At 40.3% G+C, this 18,501-nt stretch overlaps 2 protein-coding genes across 5 annotated transcripts in view; one reads left to right on the top strand and one right to left on the bottom strand.

Annotated features, from left to right (window-relative positions):
* LOC127448932 (succinate--CoA ligase [ADP-forming] subunit beta, mitochondrial-like) overlaps positions 1-10,608 on the bottom strand; it is a 22,356-nt gene extending 11,748 nt beyond the window's left edge. Inside the window, exons 1-9 of one of the 2 annotated variants that reach the window (XR_007898603.1) lie at positions 10,473-10,608; positions 8,929-9,124; positions 4,478-4,577; positions 4,184-4,346; positions 3,682-3,810; positions 3,433-3,571; positions 2,869-3,030; positions 414-556; positions 189-335 (exon numbers count right to left, since the gene is read on the bottom strand). Coding sequence is in view for 1 of the 2 variants with exons in the window: in XM_051711919.1 (XP_051567879.1) it covers positions 189-309; positions 414-556; positions 2,869-3,030; positions 3,433-3,571; positions 3,682-3,810; positions 4,184-4,346; positions 4,478-4,577; positions 8,929-9,124; positions 10,473-10,556 (1,237 nt within the window). In the remaining variant the exon portion in view is untranslated. The remainder of the gene's footprint in view (positions 1-188; positions 336-413; positions 557-2,868; positions 3,031-3,432; positions 3,572-3,681; positions 3,811-4,183; positions 4,347-4,477; positions 4,578-8,928; positions 9,125-10,472) is intronic. The other variant, XM_051711919.1, reaches the window with a different exon arrangement.
* On the top strand, positions 10,154-18,501 carry LOC127448942 (nucleotide triphosphate diphosphatase NUDT15-like). Of its 3 annotated transcripts, none has more exons than XM_051711938.1 (4): positions 10,154-10,271; positions 14,351-14,527; positions 15,234-15,430; positions 18,157-18,501. In XM_051711938.1, the coding sequence occupies exons 2-4, from the start codon at positions 14,361-14,363 to the stop codon at positions 18,258-18,260; spliced, it is 468 nt and encodes a 155-aa protein (XP_051567898.1). In that variant the 5' UTR covers positions 10,154-10,271; positions 14,351-14,360; the 3' UTR covers positions 18,261-18,501. The 3 variants fall into 3 exon arrangements, with proteins under 3 accessions (XP_051567898.1, XP_051567897.1, XP_051567896.1); XM_051711937.1 differs by lacking the exon at positions 10,154-10,271 and adding an exon at positions 10,694-10,839; XM_051711936.1 differs by lacking the exon at positions 10,154-10,271 and adding an exon at positions 10,702-10,850.

Genomic DNA, 18,501 nt, shown 5'->3' with positions numbered 1-18,501 from the left:
GATTATCAAACCTACTTCCAGTGATTGTTCTTACTGAGATATGACTGATAATTTTACTAAATTTGTCAGATCAGCACCTTTTTAAATAAAGTATGCAAACTGAAAATTATTTTTAATGGGTGTCAAACCATCCCTCTATCTCTTCATTAATCAAACTCACCCACACCATCCAGCTCTCGCTCTCTCACCTTGTAACCGCACTACGATGGGAATTTTCAGGTCCAAGTCCGTGACGGCCATGATGATGCCCTGTGCGATGACATCACACCTCATGATGCCACCAAAAATGTTCACCAAAATAGCCTGGACCTGTTACAGAGGAAACAACAAACAGACTAATAAAAGAGTAGCCAACATCAACAAGTTAACACCATCCAAATAAGAACCCTGAGTCCAACAGACCATGCCACTACCTTTTTATCCGAGGTGATGAGCTTGAAGGCCTCTGTCACCTGCTGTGCTGTGGCTCCGCCTCCTACATCCAGGAAGTTGGCAGGAATTCCACCATGCAATTTGATGATGTCCATTGTTGCCATAGCGAGACCAGCTCCATTGACTAAACAGAGAAAAATACGTGATATCAACTGTCTCCAATTATATTCAAATTCCACTCAGGATTTCATTCAATCCACTGGGTCAGCTAGTAAAAATGGTTCAAGTCTTTCATTTAAAGCTAAATTAACTGTAACAGAATATTACCAGGGTTTAAAATGAACACCCTCCAACCCGCCAAATGTGGTGGGTTACCTGTATAAAATCGTTCTCATTTTTCTCTGTTTCAGATGTCTGAGTTTAGTTCACTTTTCTTTTTTTAATTTCCACAGAGCAGTAAGTGTTGTACATATATTGTGAATGCAACTCTGCAAGTTCACTTGTATGTTGCAAAATGATCATTATGATAACAATATGGCATTATATGCTATATTATAAAATAACATTATAATTAATATATATTTATGTGTGTATGTGCGCGTGTGTGTGTGCATGTGTGTGTGTGGGCGTGTGTGAATAATCAAAGTGAAGAGGTATTAGGGAGGCCAGCAGGGGGCGCTCACCCTGCAGTCTGTGTGGGACCTAATGCCCCAGTATAGTGAAAGGGACACTATACTGTAAAAAGTCACCATCCTTCAGATGAGACATTAAACCGAGGTCCTTACACTCTGTGGTCATTAAAAATCCTAAGAGTAGGGGTATAACCCCGGTGTCCTGGCTAAATTCCCCCCATTGGCCCTTCTCAATCATGGCCTCCTAATAATCCCCATCCACTAACTGGCTCTATAACTCTACTCTCCCCTCACCACCATTAGCTGGTGTGTGGTGAGCGTTCTGGCGCACTATGGCTGCCATCGCATCATCCGGGTGGATGCTGTACACTGGTGGTGGTTGAGGGGAGTCCCCTGTTCACTGTGTGAAGCGCTTTGAGTGTAGTGTCAGAAAAGCGCTATATAAATGTAACGTTCATCATTCATTCAAAGTGGCTGGTAAAATTTGCCATTCACCAGCCACTGTGGCTGGTAGGCAAAAAAGTTAATTTCATCCTTGAATATTACATAGAACAACATGAGATACAGTGGGCCAAAAAGTACAATTGTGTTTGGTGATTTAGACACTTAAGCCACACCTAAAAAAATTAAGAATTTAATTGAATTAGGTAACAATATCAAACCAAATGGCATCTGCAATTAAATTCTGCAAGAGCTTTTCTCAGAACTAAAACTTTTTGCAATTAATTTTAACCAGCTGGTCTTAAAGGGATGTTTCACCTGAAAATGCTCTCATCATTTACTCACCCTCATGTCATCCCAGATGTGTTTAACTTTCATTCTTCTGCAGAACACAAATAAAGATTTTTAGAAGAATATATCACCTCCGTAGGTCCATACAATGCAAGTGAATGGTGACCAAAACTTTGAAGCTCCAAAAAGCACATTATACAACTCCAGTGGTTAAATCTACAGTATATATTCAGAAACTATATGATAAGTGTGGGTGAGAAACAGATCAATATTTAAGTCCTTTTTTACTGTCAATGTCCACTTTCACATTGTTCTTCTTTTGTTTTTGGCTATTCACATTCTTTGTGCATATCGCCACCTACTGGGCAAGATGGAGAATTCAAAGATAAAAACAACTTAAACATTGATCTGTTTCTCACCCAAACCTATCATGTCACTTCTGAAGACATATATTTAACCACTGGAGTCTTATGGATTACTTTTATGCTGCCTTTATGGCCATTTTGAAGCTTCAAAATGTTGGTACCCACTCACTTGCATTGTATGGACCTACAGAGCTGAAATATTCTTCGAAAAATCTTTGTGTTCAGCTGAAGGAAGAAAGTCATACACATCTGGGATGGCACGAGGGTGAGTCAATGATGAGAGAAGTTTCAGTTTTGGGTGTGCTATCCCTTTAAGGTGGATGTATGAAGTCAGTATACCTCAAGTTCACACATGTGTCCTAGCAGAGTAACCACGGGTGTAGTTACTTTATCACAGTAACTATGGACATGTTCCGGTACGTTTGACAACGAGAAAGTGTCTGAGTATTCGGACACTTCGACAGAACAGGAGATTGTTACATAGTTCATTCATCTTAATTTTTAACACTATATCTGTTGCTTAATATTGCTCCTTTTTGTGAATTGTTTTGCTCGAAAAGAGTGTCTTTTTATCAAATGAAAGCCACTTGGTTTGATATTTTATTATCTAATGCAGTGACACTCATTTTTGGGGCCACCGCATATCTAGAGGATATGAGAGACACTATATATGCTAATAAGTGGGTAGATCTTGAGTCGTCCACTCAGTACTGTAAAAACATTTCTCAGTTGCTCTCTAATGGAAGGCTGAAGTTTATTACACTGACCCAGGCAGCCGATAGTGCCGTCAAGGCCGATGTAGTTGAGGTCTGCTTTGGCTGCCTCTCTGTCTCTGGCGTCCTCCTGAGTCCAGTCCCGCATGTCGAACACTTTCTTCTGTCTATAGGCAGCGTTGGAGTCAAAGTTGATCTTAGCGTCCATACACATCACTACAGATACATAAACGTTGATCAGAATGCTTCTATTCATGCGTGAATCTGCCTGGAAATGGAACATTATGGTGCTGAGATTGCGTGTTGTTTTATGCACGTACATAAGGTTGAGCGCTAGAATTAGACTTCTCTGAGGTCACAGGTGTGCATGTATTTAGGCTGTTTTACAAGGGCTCTGAATGTGGCTCGTCCAATCAGAACTGAAAATTTCAAATTGAGAGTCAGAACTCTATATCAGTTTTATAATATTAGATTTGCTGCTGAAATTGTGGGTTTTGAACTTGTGTTACATGTGAAGCTGTTTTAGCACTGATGCCAGACTTATTCATTTTTATGACCAATATGTGTAAATAATAGAAAAGTAATCAAGAAGACCACATATTTAGAGAGTTTATGTACCGATGCCAGATGAATCCTCCACCATCGGGTTTATCTCCAACATAGATGCATCATACTTGATGAAGACATCAAAGAGTTTCAACATGTTCTCTGCTGCTTCATTGATCAGTGCAGGAGGGAAGCCCATCTTCTCTGCCACCTGAGAAAGAACGAAAGAGTATCAAAAATATTTTTCATGTAAGATGGGTCACACGATCATCATGTGTGGTCACTGGCATCCAAGCAGAACCTCCATACTTTGCACCTCACCTTTATTGCCTGCTCCATCTTTATTCCCTCTACGATATCAATGGGCTCTTTCACAATGGCATCGGGATTCTCTGCAGCCACATCCTCAATGTTCACGCCCCCCTGAGAACTGCCAATCAGCACGGGTCCCTGCAGGGGTAGAGCACAAGCAAAGTGATCATTCATTTTAAGGGCAGGTGAAACTTGTAACTGTGCTGAGAATTCAGGGCACTACACAGTAAAAATTGCCTATTTTACCAGCTGCTGTCCATTTTTATTACTGCAGCATCTAAGGCCCTGAACACACCTGAAATTAACATGCATCTCAAATGCATGACCACATCCGAATGTGTTTTGGTTGGATCACCGGAGATGGATATTAATACCAGGTGTAAACAGGGCTTTTTGGGAGGAGTATAGAAAGACATAAATATGAACTGGAATTAACATATATACTGTATGAACAGCGATTTCATATATAAACCATAAAGTAGAAGCAATAACACAATCCATGACCTCTCACCTGGAATGACCTCTCCATCGTGATGGCAAAATAATACTCTCTGCGCGGGTACCTGCGCTCACAGATAAACACCTGGTTACAGATTCGCCCTGCCTCTCCTGTCTGCTTAGTGAACAATTTCTGGCCAATCATCTTAGAGGAGATGTCCCTCGCTTCTTCTGGCCTACAGACAAAGAGAGAGAGAGAGAGAGAGAGAGAGAGAGAGAGAGAGAGAGAGAAAGAGAGAGAGAGAGAACAAGAACATAGGAAAAGTAATAAAGCAAAGTCATAGAAAATCACAGCACAGACACTCACGAGTAAACAATTCGAACTCCTCCCTTCAATCCTCCCTCAAAAGTGCCTTTGCCTCGACCACCCGCCAACACTTGAGCTTTTACCACCAGGTCTTTAGAGCCTGAAAGAGAGAAAAAGACAAAGCAGAAACAATGGGTAAGAAAAACACTTACACATAATCATTATACAAAATCAACATGATATTTCGGGGAAAAAAGAGGGATAAAGCAAGGATATTCAATGAGAAAACAAATGTAAGGGCGGGATTTGTTTTAAATCTATCGGGAATTGTTTGGATCGTTAAAAGGGGTTGGAGGGGAGGGCTGAAAAATAAGAGCGCTTGGTGATATGAATATTCTTTTAGAGGCAGAGCACATTACATTTAGACAAAAGATTTCGAAGACAAACTTGTACTAACATGTACGTGTATACGTACTAATGAATCGTTCACAATAACACCAGGAACATGTGTTAAGAAAGTAAATAGGGTCAATTTTAATGTCACGTTGACTGACATACTGAAGGAGTACCTTCAATAATCAAAAACCAAACACGCACAGCCATGCCCAAAGACCTTCAGCAAAACAGACAGAAGCCATCAAAATTAAGGGAGATCCTTTGCCACTACAAAACTGCTGCATCTGGAACCAATGAGCCACACTACTATTACCCACAGTGTCTGAACCTGCACAGACCTGCTTTACGACTACACAGCACACACACATATGAGTAAATCCAAACACACTGATCTCATCCCACTGATGATGGGCTTCTTAACAGGGCCTGATTCTTATGATAAAACCTGCTATAGAATTAGTATTTACCATTCACGTGTATGAATAGTACAGTCCATCTGTTTTGGACATTACAGACTGCCAAAGACTAAACCATTTCGATACATGATTAAGCATTTACACTCACATCAGGGTAGAATCAACAGAAAATAGACACATGACACAAATAACAGAATGATTATGTAAAACAGTTCAAAATTCAATTCCATCTGCTTAGAGAAACAATAAGCTGGAGTTTAATTGTTGTAACTTCACAACACCTTTTATTTTAATAAACAGAATAATTACACCCAAAAATGACAATTCGGTCATTATTTACTTACAAGTAAGTAATTCCAAACCATACAATAAATGCATACAGTGACATGGGGCTATCAAGCCCCAAAAAGGACAAAAAAGCACTATAAAAGTAGTCCATACGATAGCTTTGTTTCTGATCAAAATTTAAGTCGCTATTCAACGATGCACCAACCGCTTTATTGGCCGATATTCGTCTTAAATCTGGACGATTTTTTTTTTAACTGCTGCTTGCACAAAATTGCACTGCTACTGTAATGAATGAGCACTTGCTCAGCACAAAGCATGATGTCACGGCTACTGGAGGGGGAGTTACTGGCAATTCCAAGCATTTGCGAATTTACACTTTGACATGTTGAATATGCTGGTATGTTTTAAAAATATGATATTACAGGGGGCCTGGGTAGCTCAGTGAGTATTGACGCTGACTACCACCCCTGGAGTCACGAGGTCGAATCCAGGGTGTACCGAGTGACTCCAGCCAGGTCTCCAGAGCAACCAAATTGGCCTGGTTGCTAGGGAGGGTAGAGTCATGTGGGGTAACCTCCTCGTGGTCGCGATTAAGGGTTCTCACTCTCAATGGGGTGCGTGGTAAGTTGTGCATGGATCACGGAGAGTAGCATGAGTCTCCGCGATGTCATGCAAAACGAGCCACGTGATAAGATGCATGGATTGACGGTCTCAGAAGCGGAGGCAACTGAGACTTGTCTTCCGCCACCCGGAGTGAGGCGAGTAACCGCGCCACCACGAGGACCTACTAAGTAGTGGGAATTGGGCATTCAAAATTGGGAGAAAAAGGGGAGAAGAAAAATTATATTACATGTGTATGAATTGGACAACTTGTACAAAGACAACAAATTAAACGACAAAAAAAGAGGTCAATAAAAATCGGAGAATACCGATGTAACGAGAGTCGCGTAAGTCACAATTTGAGCAATTATGTGCGCTCTTAATCTTTAATCAGTCACTCATTCTGGATTTAAATCAGAGATATACTGTTTGTTTGTCGAAATACCTCTAATAACAGCAATAACAGTCTAACTTTCAAATAACGGCAGTGCGTCTTTACGCAGTTGCTTAATAGTTAGTTATTTGCGATACAACAAAAAATGCCAAAGTAAACAAATCATAGATACTAATAATTTCTCACTGGAGCCATTTGAGCTAGTAATAGATATGTTTTTCTTATCTTTGAATGTATCTCTACTGTGTGTGATGCTCTCATTGTGCTACTGGTTGCCAGTACGTCACAATGATCTTTGATAGTGACAACAGAACTATCCGTAACTGTTTTCAATTCAAATACATGTTAGCATTTCACAATTAACGTAAATCGAATGTAATTTTTCATTGTGGGCATAAACATATAACTGCAGCATATAACTTGTACAAGTGTGTGGCAAGGGACACTTTAAAAATAAATATCAGTGATCAGATCTGTATCGGCTGATCACAGTGTTAAAGTATTGGTGATCATATCGGCCTCAGATTTTCCTGATCGGTGCACCACTATCATTATGCACAGAAAATCCTCCCCTCTGTAGCTCTCAAATCTCATTCACATCTGCATATTCAAACTTTCCACATCGTGATCTGTCACAAACCAGTGTCAGAACCGCACGCACCATCACTGACATCAAACCTGGCACGATGCATCTTCGCGCAACACAACTGTTCAGAAGCATCTGAATAGACACAAACTGGCTTGACAGGCTCTGGTCACTGGTCCCTTTCATTGCATTGAAAAGAGCAGCATGAACATTCTCCAAAATGTCTCCTTTGGCGTTCCACGGATGCAAGAAAATCTTCCTGGTTTAAACCCTCATGTTGCATGTGGTTGAGTAACTGATGACAATATTCTCTTTTTGGAGAACAGTAATAAGGAAGTGCCCCGCTTGCAATTCTTTTAATCGTGGATTTGTGTAACTCTGGATATTTGCAGTTTCATGTTGCAATATTGCAAATTCATTAGAAATACTCCCACATTTTTTGCAACTAGCCCTCAATTTTCAGTCTTGTTCAAATACCTCGACTGAAATAAAAACAGAAAATGATCATCATTAATAAGATATGGAGTGAAGTCCAGCCTAAAACGATGGACTCTTAGGACTGCATGGGACACAGATTAGGCCAAGAACCGGTCTGATGGGTCACATAAACAGTGTTTCTTCACTGGGCATGTTTCACAATCTAAAACGATTTCTGTTCTATGTTTTTGAGACCCTACACTCCTTTATCCCTGCTAACACCTCTGCCCGTCCATCATGCGTTTGTGCAGGTGCTGCCTGTATGCTGACAGTCAGATTAAGGGTTAAGACAGTCACATTCTCCAATGGTTGTGCCTATGTTTAGACATCAGTGTGTTTGAGAATAGCTGCAACACACAGACAAACACACACTTTACACAAGAGCACAAAACAGGGTAATCCGGTTGTCCTTTATAGAGCTTAATGTAACAGTAGCTTAACAGTAAATCAGAAATTGAGCCAACAATGGTTTTGTAGTGCAGAAGTAATCAAGACTGCACATTGAGCTGTGCTACAAATTCTAGCGTTAAAATGACAACATAGTGCTGCCTAAATTTACCCAAAAATAAATAAATAAAATACAGTGATGACTCTTTGGGGAAGATGTATAAATAGACCATATATACACATTAATCTGTCTCTCAACTGCATAATAATAATCAGGAACAATAAGAAAAACACATCGATAAATACGGTATTATAATAATAATGAGTGACTTGAAGTCTTTTAGTTATTGTGAAGGATTATGTGTGCTACCTGCATCCTGTTGAGAATTAAAGGAATAGTTCACCCCAAATTGTCAATACTCTGAATATTTACTCACCCTTATTTTGCTCAAACTTGCGTGACTTTCTTTCGACGAACACAAAGACATTCTAATGGACATATGAGGTGAATATATCCATACATTCAATGGGGTCCGAACTTTCAAGCTCCAAAAAACACAAAGGCAGCATAAAAGTAATCCATACAACTCCAGTGGTTAAATCCATGTCTTATGAAGCGAAACAGACCAAAATGTAACTCCTTTTTCACTGTAATTCTTGCCATCCACAGTTTTCTAGGCACGATCATGATTTGAAGCTTGATTACACTTCCTTGCACTTTATGCAGGAACATAAAGCTTGAACGTTTGGACCCCATGACTTCTGTTGTAGAGATATGTTCACTTCATATCTCCATCAAAATATCTTTGTTTGTGTTTCACGGAAGAAAGAAAGTCATGCGAGTTTGAGACGGCATAAGGGTGAGTAAATGATGAGAAAATGATCATTTTTGGGTGAACTCTCTCTTTAATACATGCTATATGTTTGTCTTTGCACAAATTTAGCATGGCAAATTCTCTGTTCTTACCGATCTGCTTGGCAGCAGCATAGGCCTCATCAGGCGAGCTGGCCACCATACCCGCGGGCACAGAGATGCCTGCATCCTTCAGCAGCCCTATGCTCATGTACTCATGTAGGGAGAGGTTTCTCTGCTGCTGCCCTGACAGCATTGGAAATGGCTGGTTCCCATGATTACCAAACAGACCTGATGTCCCACCAAGCACCTGTAAATGTAAAGAGGGAAAATACAATTTAAATCCAGTAGGAGAAAAATGGTTGTCATGACACAGCAAAAACAAGACTTAAAATATAATATTTACATTGCAAATACTTCGTTTAGAGATTTGCTGAATGGAAACAAAAAGGAAACAAGAAAATGACCTGCAACCATTCAATCACCAGCTCAGAAGTTTATCCACGAGGCCACACAACCCACCATAAATGAATCGGGAGAATCAATAAAAATAAAAAAATAATAAAGGTTTTTAAAGGAATACTAGTTCAACCAAAAATGAAAATTCTCATAATTTACTCACCCTCAGGCCATCCCAGATGTGTATGACTTTTTTTTCCTTCTGCTGAACACAAATAAAGATTTTTGAAGAGGTCCAAACAATGCAAGTGAATGGTGACCAGAACTTTGAAGCTCCAAAAAGCACATAAAGGCAGCATAAACGTAATCCATTACACTTCAGTGATTTAATCCATGTCTTCAGAACCAGAATTATAGGTGTGGGTGAGAAACAGATCAATATAAATCCTTTTTACAACAAATCTCCGCTTTCACTTTCACATTCTTCTTCTTTTGTTTTTTGGCAACTCGCATTCTTCATGCATATCGCCACCTACTGGTCAGGGCTGGTCAGAGGTGGAGGTTTATAGTAAAAAAGGACTAAAATATTTATGTTTCTCAACCACACCTATCATATCGCCTCTGAAGATATGGCTTTAACCACTGGAGTCTTATGGATTACTTTTATGAAGAATGTATGTGCTTTTTGGAGCTTCAAAGTTCTGGCCACTATTCACTTGCATTGGATGGACCTACAGAGCTGAGATATTCTTCTAAAAATCTTTGTTTGTGCTCTGCAGAAGAAAGAAAGTCATACACATCTGGGATGGCATGAGGGGGAGAAAATGATTAGAGAATATTATTTTTTATGTTTTTATTTTTTTGGTGGTGAACTATCCCTTTAAATTTTTATATGTATAGCCAAAAAACGTCTCGTTCAGAGGGAAAACATATCTCACAGCATCAAGCAAAAATATAGTTCACTACCAGACAGACGAGCATCTGTCCATGTAGGTCAAAGTGAGCCACTAATCTCAACAGCTGTACTGTTCTAAAGAACTCCGCTGACATTAAATACAGTAAGTATAATAAACATACATATCACACTAATATCACAGATAATTCAACTTAAGTCTGCCTAAATTTAAGAAGACGACCCATTCAACCTACGCATATTAGCCTTCTAATAATGACAGGCGTTAAAAGTGACCAAAAAGGCAAACTCCGCCACAAGTGACGATCGGATATAGTTATCTGGTGTGTGTGTACGTAAAACTGACCTTAGCTGCCGAGCTTAAAGTCGTCTTGTGGCCGGAATTCCTCAGTCCAGCGGACAACCGGCCGCAGATCAGGGACGTCGCCATGTTGCTCAGTGCACAATCAGCGCAACAGAAAAACAGATGACTGCAGGCGCGTGCGTCAGGACGTACGTTAACTGCGCAACTGCGCTCCGAGAATCATGCGTGATGGTTTAATCTTTCATCGAGACTCAAAACTCTCCGTGTCATATATGAGCTCATTCCTTGATTGAAACGGAAATCTACTTTCTTTGTTGATGCGTATGCTAACCATATGTACATATCACAGATTTTGAGCAACCACCAGGTCGTACAACGCATGCTTTTTGCCAGAAGATTCATCTACCAAGTAAGATATAGGTAAGTTTTAGTCTTTGGTGTGATTTCTCTGACAGCATTGTTTCTCAGTCCTGCTCACATTTCATATGTCTCTTTAATTCAACTAACACACCTTATTCAACTCTGAATCAGATTGAGCTTTATTGCCAAGTGTTCTCACGTACACAGGGAAATTTTTGGGGTGATAGGAGAAACAAGTGCACACAGAACATTACTGTAAGTGCGGGGGGGATTTCTCCTGAAGTCCACTATCATCTCCACTGTTCTGACCGTGGTGTCATCTGCAAACTTCAGGAGCTTGACAGTGGGGTCTTTTGCAGTAGAGTGATTCGTGTACAGGGAGAAGAGCAGTGGAGAGAGAACACATCCCTGAGGAGCACCAGTGCTAATAGTGACACCCACTACTAACTAACTAACTCCCGGATGTGAGTTTCCCCAGTCTCACTAGCTGCTGCCTATCTGTCAGAAAGCTGGTGATCCATCGACAGATTGGGGTGGGCACGGAGAGCTGGGTCAGATTTGTTGAGAGAAGATCAGGCATGATGGTATTGAAGGCTGACCTGAAGTCTACAAATAGGATCCTTGCATAAGTCCCTGGTCTGTCAAGGTGTTGCAGGATATAATGCAGTCCCATGTTGACAGCATCATTCACAGACCTATTTGCTCGGTAAGCAAACTGAAGGCGGTCCAGCAGTGATGTCCTTCAGGTAGGCCAGAACCAGTCTTTCGAACGACTGCATGACCACAGGCATGAGAGCGACTGGTCTGTAGTCATTAAGTCCTGTGTTGTTTTTTTTTTATTTTTTTTTTATTTTTTGGAGGGGGGGCCGGAATTATGGTGGAGCATTTGAAGCAGCAGGAAACTTCTATTGAAGATTTGTGTGAAGATGGGGGCCAGTTGGTCAGTGCAGACTTTCAGACAGGCAGGTGAAACACTGTCTGGACCTGAAGCTTTCCAAGTCTTTTGTTTCTGAAAGACCCGGAACACATACTCCTCACTGACCATAAGTGCAGATTGAGTAGCAGGAGGGGGGTTCCAGGAGGTGTTGGTGTGTGTGTGTGTGTGTGTGTGTGTGTGTGTGTGTGTGTGTGTGTGTGAAGTGAAGTGAAGATCAGAGCGGGGGAGGGGTGTGAGGCTGGGCTTTTCAAACCTGCAGTAAAACACATTCAGATCATCAGCCATTAGTTGACTCTCTACAGAGCGAGGCGGAGTGTCTTGTACTTGGTGATGCTTTTCAGGCCTTTCCACACAGATGCACATATCCTCACAGAAACTGATATATGATGTCACAGTATCTGAGAGCTCATCCAGGTCTGTGGCTGCAGCTTCAAAAACACTCCAATCAGTGCAGTCAAAGCAGGTTTGTAGTTCCAGCTCTGTTTCATTGGTCCATCTCTTTACAGTCCTAACTACAGGCTTATCTGATTTTAGTTTCTGCTTGTAGGTCGGGAGAAGATGAACCAGACAGTGATCAGAGAGTCCTAAAGCTGCACGTGGAACAGAGCGATAAGCATTCTTTACAGTGGTGTAACAGTAGTCCAGTATATTTCTGTCTCTGGTGGGGCATGTGATGTGTTGTTTGTATTTGGGCATTTCTCGTGTTGATGTTTGCTTTATTAAAATCTCCCAGAATAATAATAAGTGAGTCTGGGTGTTGTTGCTCCGTGTCTGTGATGTGATCAGCCAGCTGTTGCAACGCTGCATTCATGCATGCTTGTGGCGGGATGTACACACACACTAGAATGAGCGAAGAAAACTCCCGTGGCGAGTAGAAAGGCTTACAGTTGATGAAGAGTGCTTCTAAATTAGGACAGCTCATCTTCTTCAACGCTGTTACATCTGTACACCAACTTTCGTTGATGTAAAAGCATGTTCCACCGCTTCTCGTTTTTCCCGATGATTCCGCAACATGATCCGCTCTGACCAGCTGGAAGCCCGGCAGATGAAACGCGCTGTCCAGGATGGCTTCATTCAGCCAGGTTTCCATGAAACACAGAGCAGCCGAGTTAGAAAAGTTCTTATTTGTTTGAGTGAGCAGAAGCAGTTCGTCCATTTTGTTGGCGAGGGAGCGGATATTCACCAGATGAATACTCGGCAGCAGAGTCCTAATGTCGCGTTGATGAAGCTTCACAAGCATAATTTTTTTTTTCACCAACCCTTAATAGAAAGCTCTATGAGTTAGGTTGTCAAATTATTGAGACACATAAATTCTGCAGTGCTAGGGCCCTCAGGTCATAGGAGCACAACTGAAAAACACTGCACAGTGAGATGCTGTTTTTCTCAGCCGGGGGTCATTAAACCCCTTGTGGTCTGTGGTGTAATTGCAGGTGGTCGATGGAATCATTTTTTAAAATGTCCGATTAGCAGTGCTGTGGCAAGGAATCCTGGGCCCTCCTTTTTAAAAATACTATTTAGAAATTGTTGTGGGCCCCTCAACTTAATAATGGAAGAAACTTCATCAAAGCGAACACTAATCACCCTGATTGTGACATTAAACATAACAACTTTTTACAGCAAAACTACATAAAAAACACACATGGAGCTAAAACATCTATTTATTAAAAACTAATTATTTACAAATTACTTGCATGTCCTCATAAGTTGGCGTGCTTTGACTAAACACAATTCAATTCAAGCGCAAGGGATTGTGGGTATTGCCTTCAGCCACAATGCTTCTCCAGTGGGGATGCTCAGTAGCAGATGCAACAATATGAAGTTAATAGTGCTTAGCCTCATATGGTTCCCACAGATTTTGACCCATTAATTTTCAGGACTTTCCATGAAGATGTTTATGACTACTGGATAACATCCTGAGTTGAAATCACAGTTTTAAAATTCCCTCACATACAAGTTGACTTAATTGATTGTTTTTGGTTTTTCCCTCCCTTTTTCTCCCCAATTTGGAATGCCCAATACCCAATGCACTCTAAGTCCTCATGGTGGCATAGTGACTCACCTCAATCCGGGTGGCAGAGGATGAATCTCAGTTGCCTCTACATCTTTATCATTTTATCATGTGGCTTGTTGAGCACGTTACCGCGGAGACATAGCGTGGAGGCTTCACGCTATTCTCCGCAGCATCCACGCACAACTCACCACGCCCCCCACTGAGAGTGAAAACCACATTTTAGCGACCATGAGGAGGTTACCCCATGTGACTCTACCCTCCCTAGCAACCGGGCCAATTTGGTTGCTTAGGAGACCTGGCTGGAGTCACTCAGCACACCCTGGATTCGAACTTGCGACTCCAGGGGTGGTAGTCAGCGTCTTTACTCGCTGAGCTACCCAGGCCCCTGACTTAATAGATTGTTTTAAGTAATCTTAACTTTTTCTACATAAGATAGTTCAATCAACTTTTAAAGTTGAGTTTATCGGACAACATTGAAGTTGGACTTTTTACAGGACACAGGGATTCAACAGGCAAAAATGTTTGGGAACCCCAGCCTTATTTGATTGCTTGTCAAAGCTACACAAGACCCAGGCAACAATTAAATAACTCTGTCTGTCTATTTCATCACAGCTGCAATAAAATGTCTGCAGCTGTTCAAAATGGCAAGCCCATCCCCAAACGTCCAGGGGTTGGACTTGGGGTCCTTGTGACAGATTCCTCCAATCCAGGTTGTGTCCTGTTAGGAAAGAGGAAAGGCATAGTTGGGAAAGGTACCTACCAATTACCAGGAGGTCACATTGAATTTGGGTGAGTATATTGTCACAAAAGTGCATCAGTGTGGCCTTTTGCAATGTTAAAAGAATAGTTCACCCTAAAATGAAAAATCGGTCAATATTTACTCACCCTCATGTCGCTCCAAACCCGAATGCTGAACACAAAAGGAGAAAGAAAAAGCTTGTTGCACTAAGTGCAGTATTTAATAAGTGCAAATAGCAATATATGCTATTAACGCTAAGTGTAATTAGCAACAAAAAGCATCATCTTTGCACTACGTGAAAATAGTGTTAGATGCTCCTTGCAACCCAGTGCAAATAGTGGCAGATAATATTTGCACCCCTAATTAAATACTAAAATATAGTATAGGCAAGGCCGCATTAATGCACAGGCTTACCTGGGCTTAAGCCCCGGAGCCCACGGTAGCAGGGGGGCCCTGAACTCCCGGGAGGGGGAGCCCAGTCGCTGTATTTTCCCATCGACGTTCTCGGGAGAGTGTATGTAAATGCGTTCGGCAGGAGACGCAGAGAGGGTGTGCAACGGCTAAACCCATCCGTGTAGCACATGATCATCGAGTGAAAACGTTCCGCTCTACATACAGGTTTAGAACAACATAAGGGTGTGTGAATGAAAACAGAATTTTTCTTTTTGGGTGAACATTGTGCATTCTTATGAAAAGTGCTACTGCATGTTTATACACATGGGTAGCATGTAAATCAGTTTTGTACTGCATCATCAGAGAGACTTGGGAGGAGTGTGCCCAGAGAGAGGTGATGGAGGAAGTAGGTGTCCGTCTGAAGAACATTCACTTTGCATCTGTCGTGAACTCCATCAGAATGGAGGAAAACTACCATTATGTCACAATATTCATGCAGGCAGAACTGGATAGGTCCTTCTCAGCTGAACCAGTTAATGTGGAGCCAGAGAAGAATGAAGGTAAATCTTTTCCATGAATGTGTTTTTGCTTGTCTAGCCTCAGCCCCAGATGGCCCGCCTACAGAGTAGGCCATTCATGATAGTGATGAAAATCTGGCTTGTGAGACTATTGCCTGTCTCACGCCACCTTGACACTCAACATTACAACATGTTTTACCAATTGTGAGCAAATATTAAAAAAAATATATTTTTTTAAAAGGCTTATTTTAGATTACAGGATACGTTATAGCATGTCAGAAGAAGATGTACATTACACGAAAAACAAAGTTATGTTTACTGTGCACCTGTTTGCTACAGCCCTTCCAACAAGAACTAATTATAGATTTTCCAGAGTTTGTGAAGTTTGTGAGATTTTCTTATTTGTAGAATATCCAAATTTGGAGATTGTCCCATCATTATTTAATTACCTTTTTTTTTTCCATGCCAGTCTATTATTACTGTATGTTATCATTGATTTCGGATTATCTGCTATATATGTCGGTCAAACAGTCTTTTTCTTTCTAAATGGGTGGCTTTTGTCCAGAATGAATTGCCATGTGTCTAACTGACAGCATATTTAATGTGAGATCAACTGGCAGCATACTTTGTGTGTGTGTACAAATATAATTTATATGTATATAGCCAAGTTATGTGAATAGATTTATATGTGTTATGAGTATATGGTGACCTGTTTGCAGAAATGGGTTTATTTGTCTCTTGATGTCAGTGTTAAGTGTTGTTAAATCTAGGGATGCACCCTTACCATTTTTTCTCTCCCGATCCAGTTCAGATATCTGAACTCTCGGTAACGCTCTACACCAATCTTGATCCGATAATGGTGTTGTTTTTGTTTTTTCTAATCAGTATAGAATATCTATACCTCCCTGTGTGGAACTGATTGGGGGTACTCTTTTAGGCTATATGCAAAGAAAAAAAACATATGACTACACATTATTTCATTGTAAAATCAAAAAACGATGACATAAAAAATGTGTAAGCTATAAAGATTTTTTTTGAATAACTGGACAATGCAGCAGTAAAATTAACAGTAATTCCAATGAAAGTCTTCAGAAAAGAAGCCAGTTGTCTTTATAAAAAATTGTTTAACTTGTATCTGGACTTAAATGAATTAAGACCTCTATTTAGCTTACTTTAGTTTTAATAGGATATCAGTCCACTTTTCAATCATACTGAATAGTTCAATGAAAATTCTCTCATGATTTACTCACCCTCATGTGATCCCAGATGTGGATGACTTTCTTTCCTCTGCTGAACACAAAAAAAAAAAGATTTTTTGAAAAATATCTCAGCTCGGTAGATCCATACAAAACAAGTGAATGGTGACCAGAACTTTGAAGCACCAAAAGCACATGAAGGCAGCATGAAAGTAATCCATATGACTCTAGTGGTTAAATCTATTTCTTCAGAAGCGATATTATAAGTGTGGGTGAGAAACATCAATATTTAAGTCTTTCACCTTCTTCTTTTGTTTTTGGTGATTTGCATTCTTTGTGCATATCGCCACCTATTGGGCAGGCAGGAGAATTTATTGTACAAAATGACTTTTTTGATCTGCTTCTCACCCAAACCTATCATATCGCTTCTGAAGACATGGATTTAACCACTGGAGACTTATGGATTACTTCTGTGTTTCCTTTATGTGAGTTTTGGAGCTACAAAGGTCTGATCACCATTCACTTGCATTGTATGGACCTACAGAGCTGAGATATTCTTCTAAAAAGCTTTGTTTGTTTTCAGCAGAAGACAGAAAGTATTACACATCTGGGATGGCATGAGGGTGAGTAAATGAGAAAATTTTTCATTTTTGGGTGAACTTCATAAATATAATCATAATAATTAAAAATAATAATTATTATTGGTATTATTATTCATATAATAATATAATAAATATATTATAATAATGATATTAATAATAATCATATCAGTTGCAATTTTTAAACTTTAAAGCCCTAGGGCTTTTATTTTGATGGAACACTTCAGGAAAAAAGGTAACTAGAGTGTCTGTATGTGGGCTAGTTCACAGTAGTTTAATATGCTTTTTATTCCAAATCTGTTGAATTGCTCCTCTATTTCCAATCTCATTGCATGTTAAAAGTGAACCGAACCATCGAGCATATAAATCTGAGATGACTTACTGTGGAGAGCTCACATATTGCAAGCTGCTCTGAGAGCTAAAAACAGCAGCGCGTCATCAGCCAGGGTGTGCTAGTATGTGTGTGTGACACAACAGAGCACCCCTATTTATTTATTTATTAAACGCAGCCTTTTAGGATTCACAAAGCTATTGTATGTCTTTAAAAGGCTTCAAATAAAACTCATGAGTACATAGACTACTTTTACTTTTATGGTTCTTTCATGTCATTTTTGGAGCTTGACAGTAACGACCATGAGTAACACACAGTATCGGATTTGGATTGGGTTCGCTGGACCGATACATCAGTTAAAATCGTTAAAAACGTCAGTATCGGAACCGATACTGATCCAGTTATCGGATCGGTGCATCCCTAGTTAAATCGGTGTTGCTGATATTGACCAGTACTGAAAATCATTCTAACTCTCGGTAACATTTCTATGCAACAGTTTAATGAACAGCCTTTAATGAACCCTCAAACTCTGAATTGCTTGGAAGTTGGAATTTAACATACATAATAATCAAATCCACTACATATCATAAAGTGGCCAGTGCAAACACAAAGAAAGCCTCATTTTTTTTATTGCTTTCTCAGGTTGGACATGGAGGCGATGGGAGGAGTTTCCCCCGGAAGAGCAGCTTTTCTTGCCATTGGCCAATCTGAGACAGCAGGGACTCCAGCTGTTCAGAAAGAGTTAAAGGGATTTGTTTAGTAATCAAGAGACCTTTTACACCTGATTCAGGATCAGCTGAACAGTGCTTTTCTATCACCTTAGCCCTGGTGAAAAAATGTAAAGTGCCCTAGCCTTATGTAGTGAGATGGTCATACTTCCTGATTGACAGTTACATCTATTGCATTGATTCACCTGTCACATTACTTTCCAAGAAATGTTTTTATTGCACACGCACGTGTACTATATTAAAGCTGTCATTCATAATT

The sequence above is a fragment of the Myxocyprinus asiaticus genome, chromosome 12 (genome assembly GCF_019703515.2).
Source record: "Myxocyprinus asiaticus isolate MX2 ecotype Aquarium Trade chromosome 12, UBuf_Myxa_2, whole genome shotgun sequence".
Taxonomy (NCBI): Eukaryota; Metazoa; Chordata; class Actinopteri; order Cypriniformes; family Catostomidae; genus Myxocyprinus; species Myxocyprinus asiaticus.
Note: the sequence above shows the minus strand (reverse complement) of the source record. Positions and strands in the feature narration are given on the sequence as shown.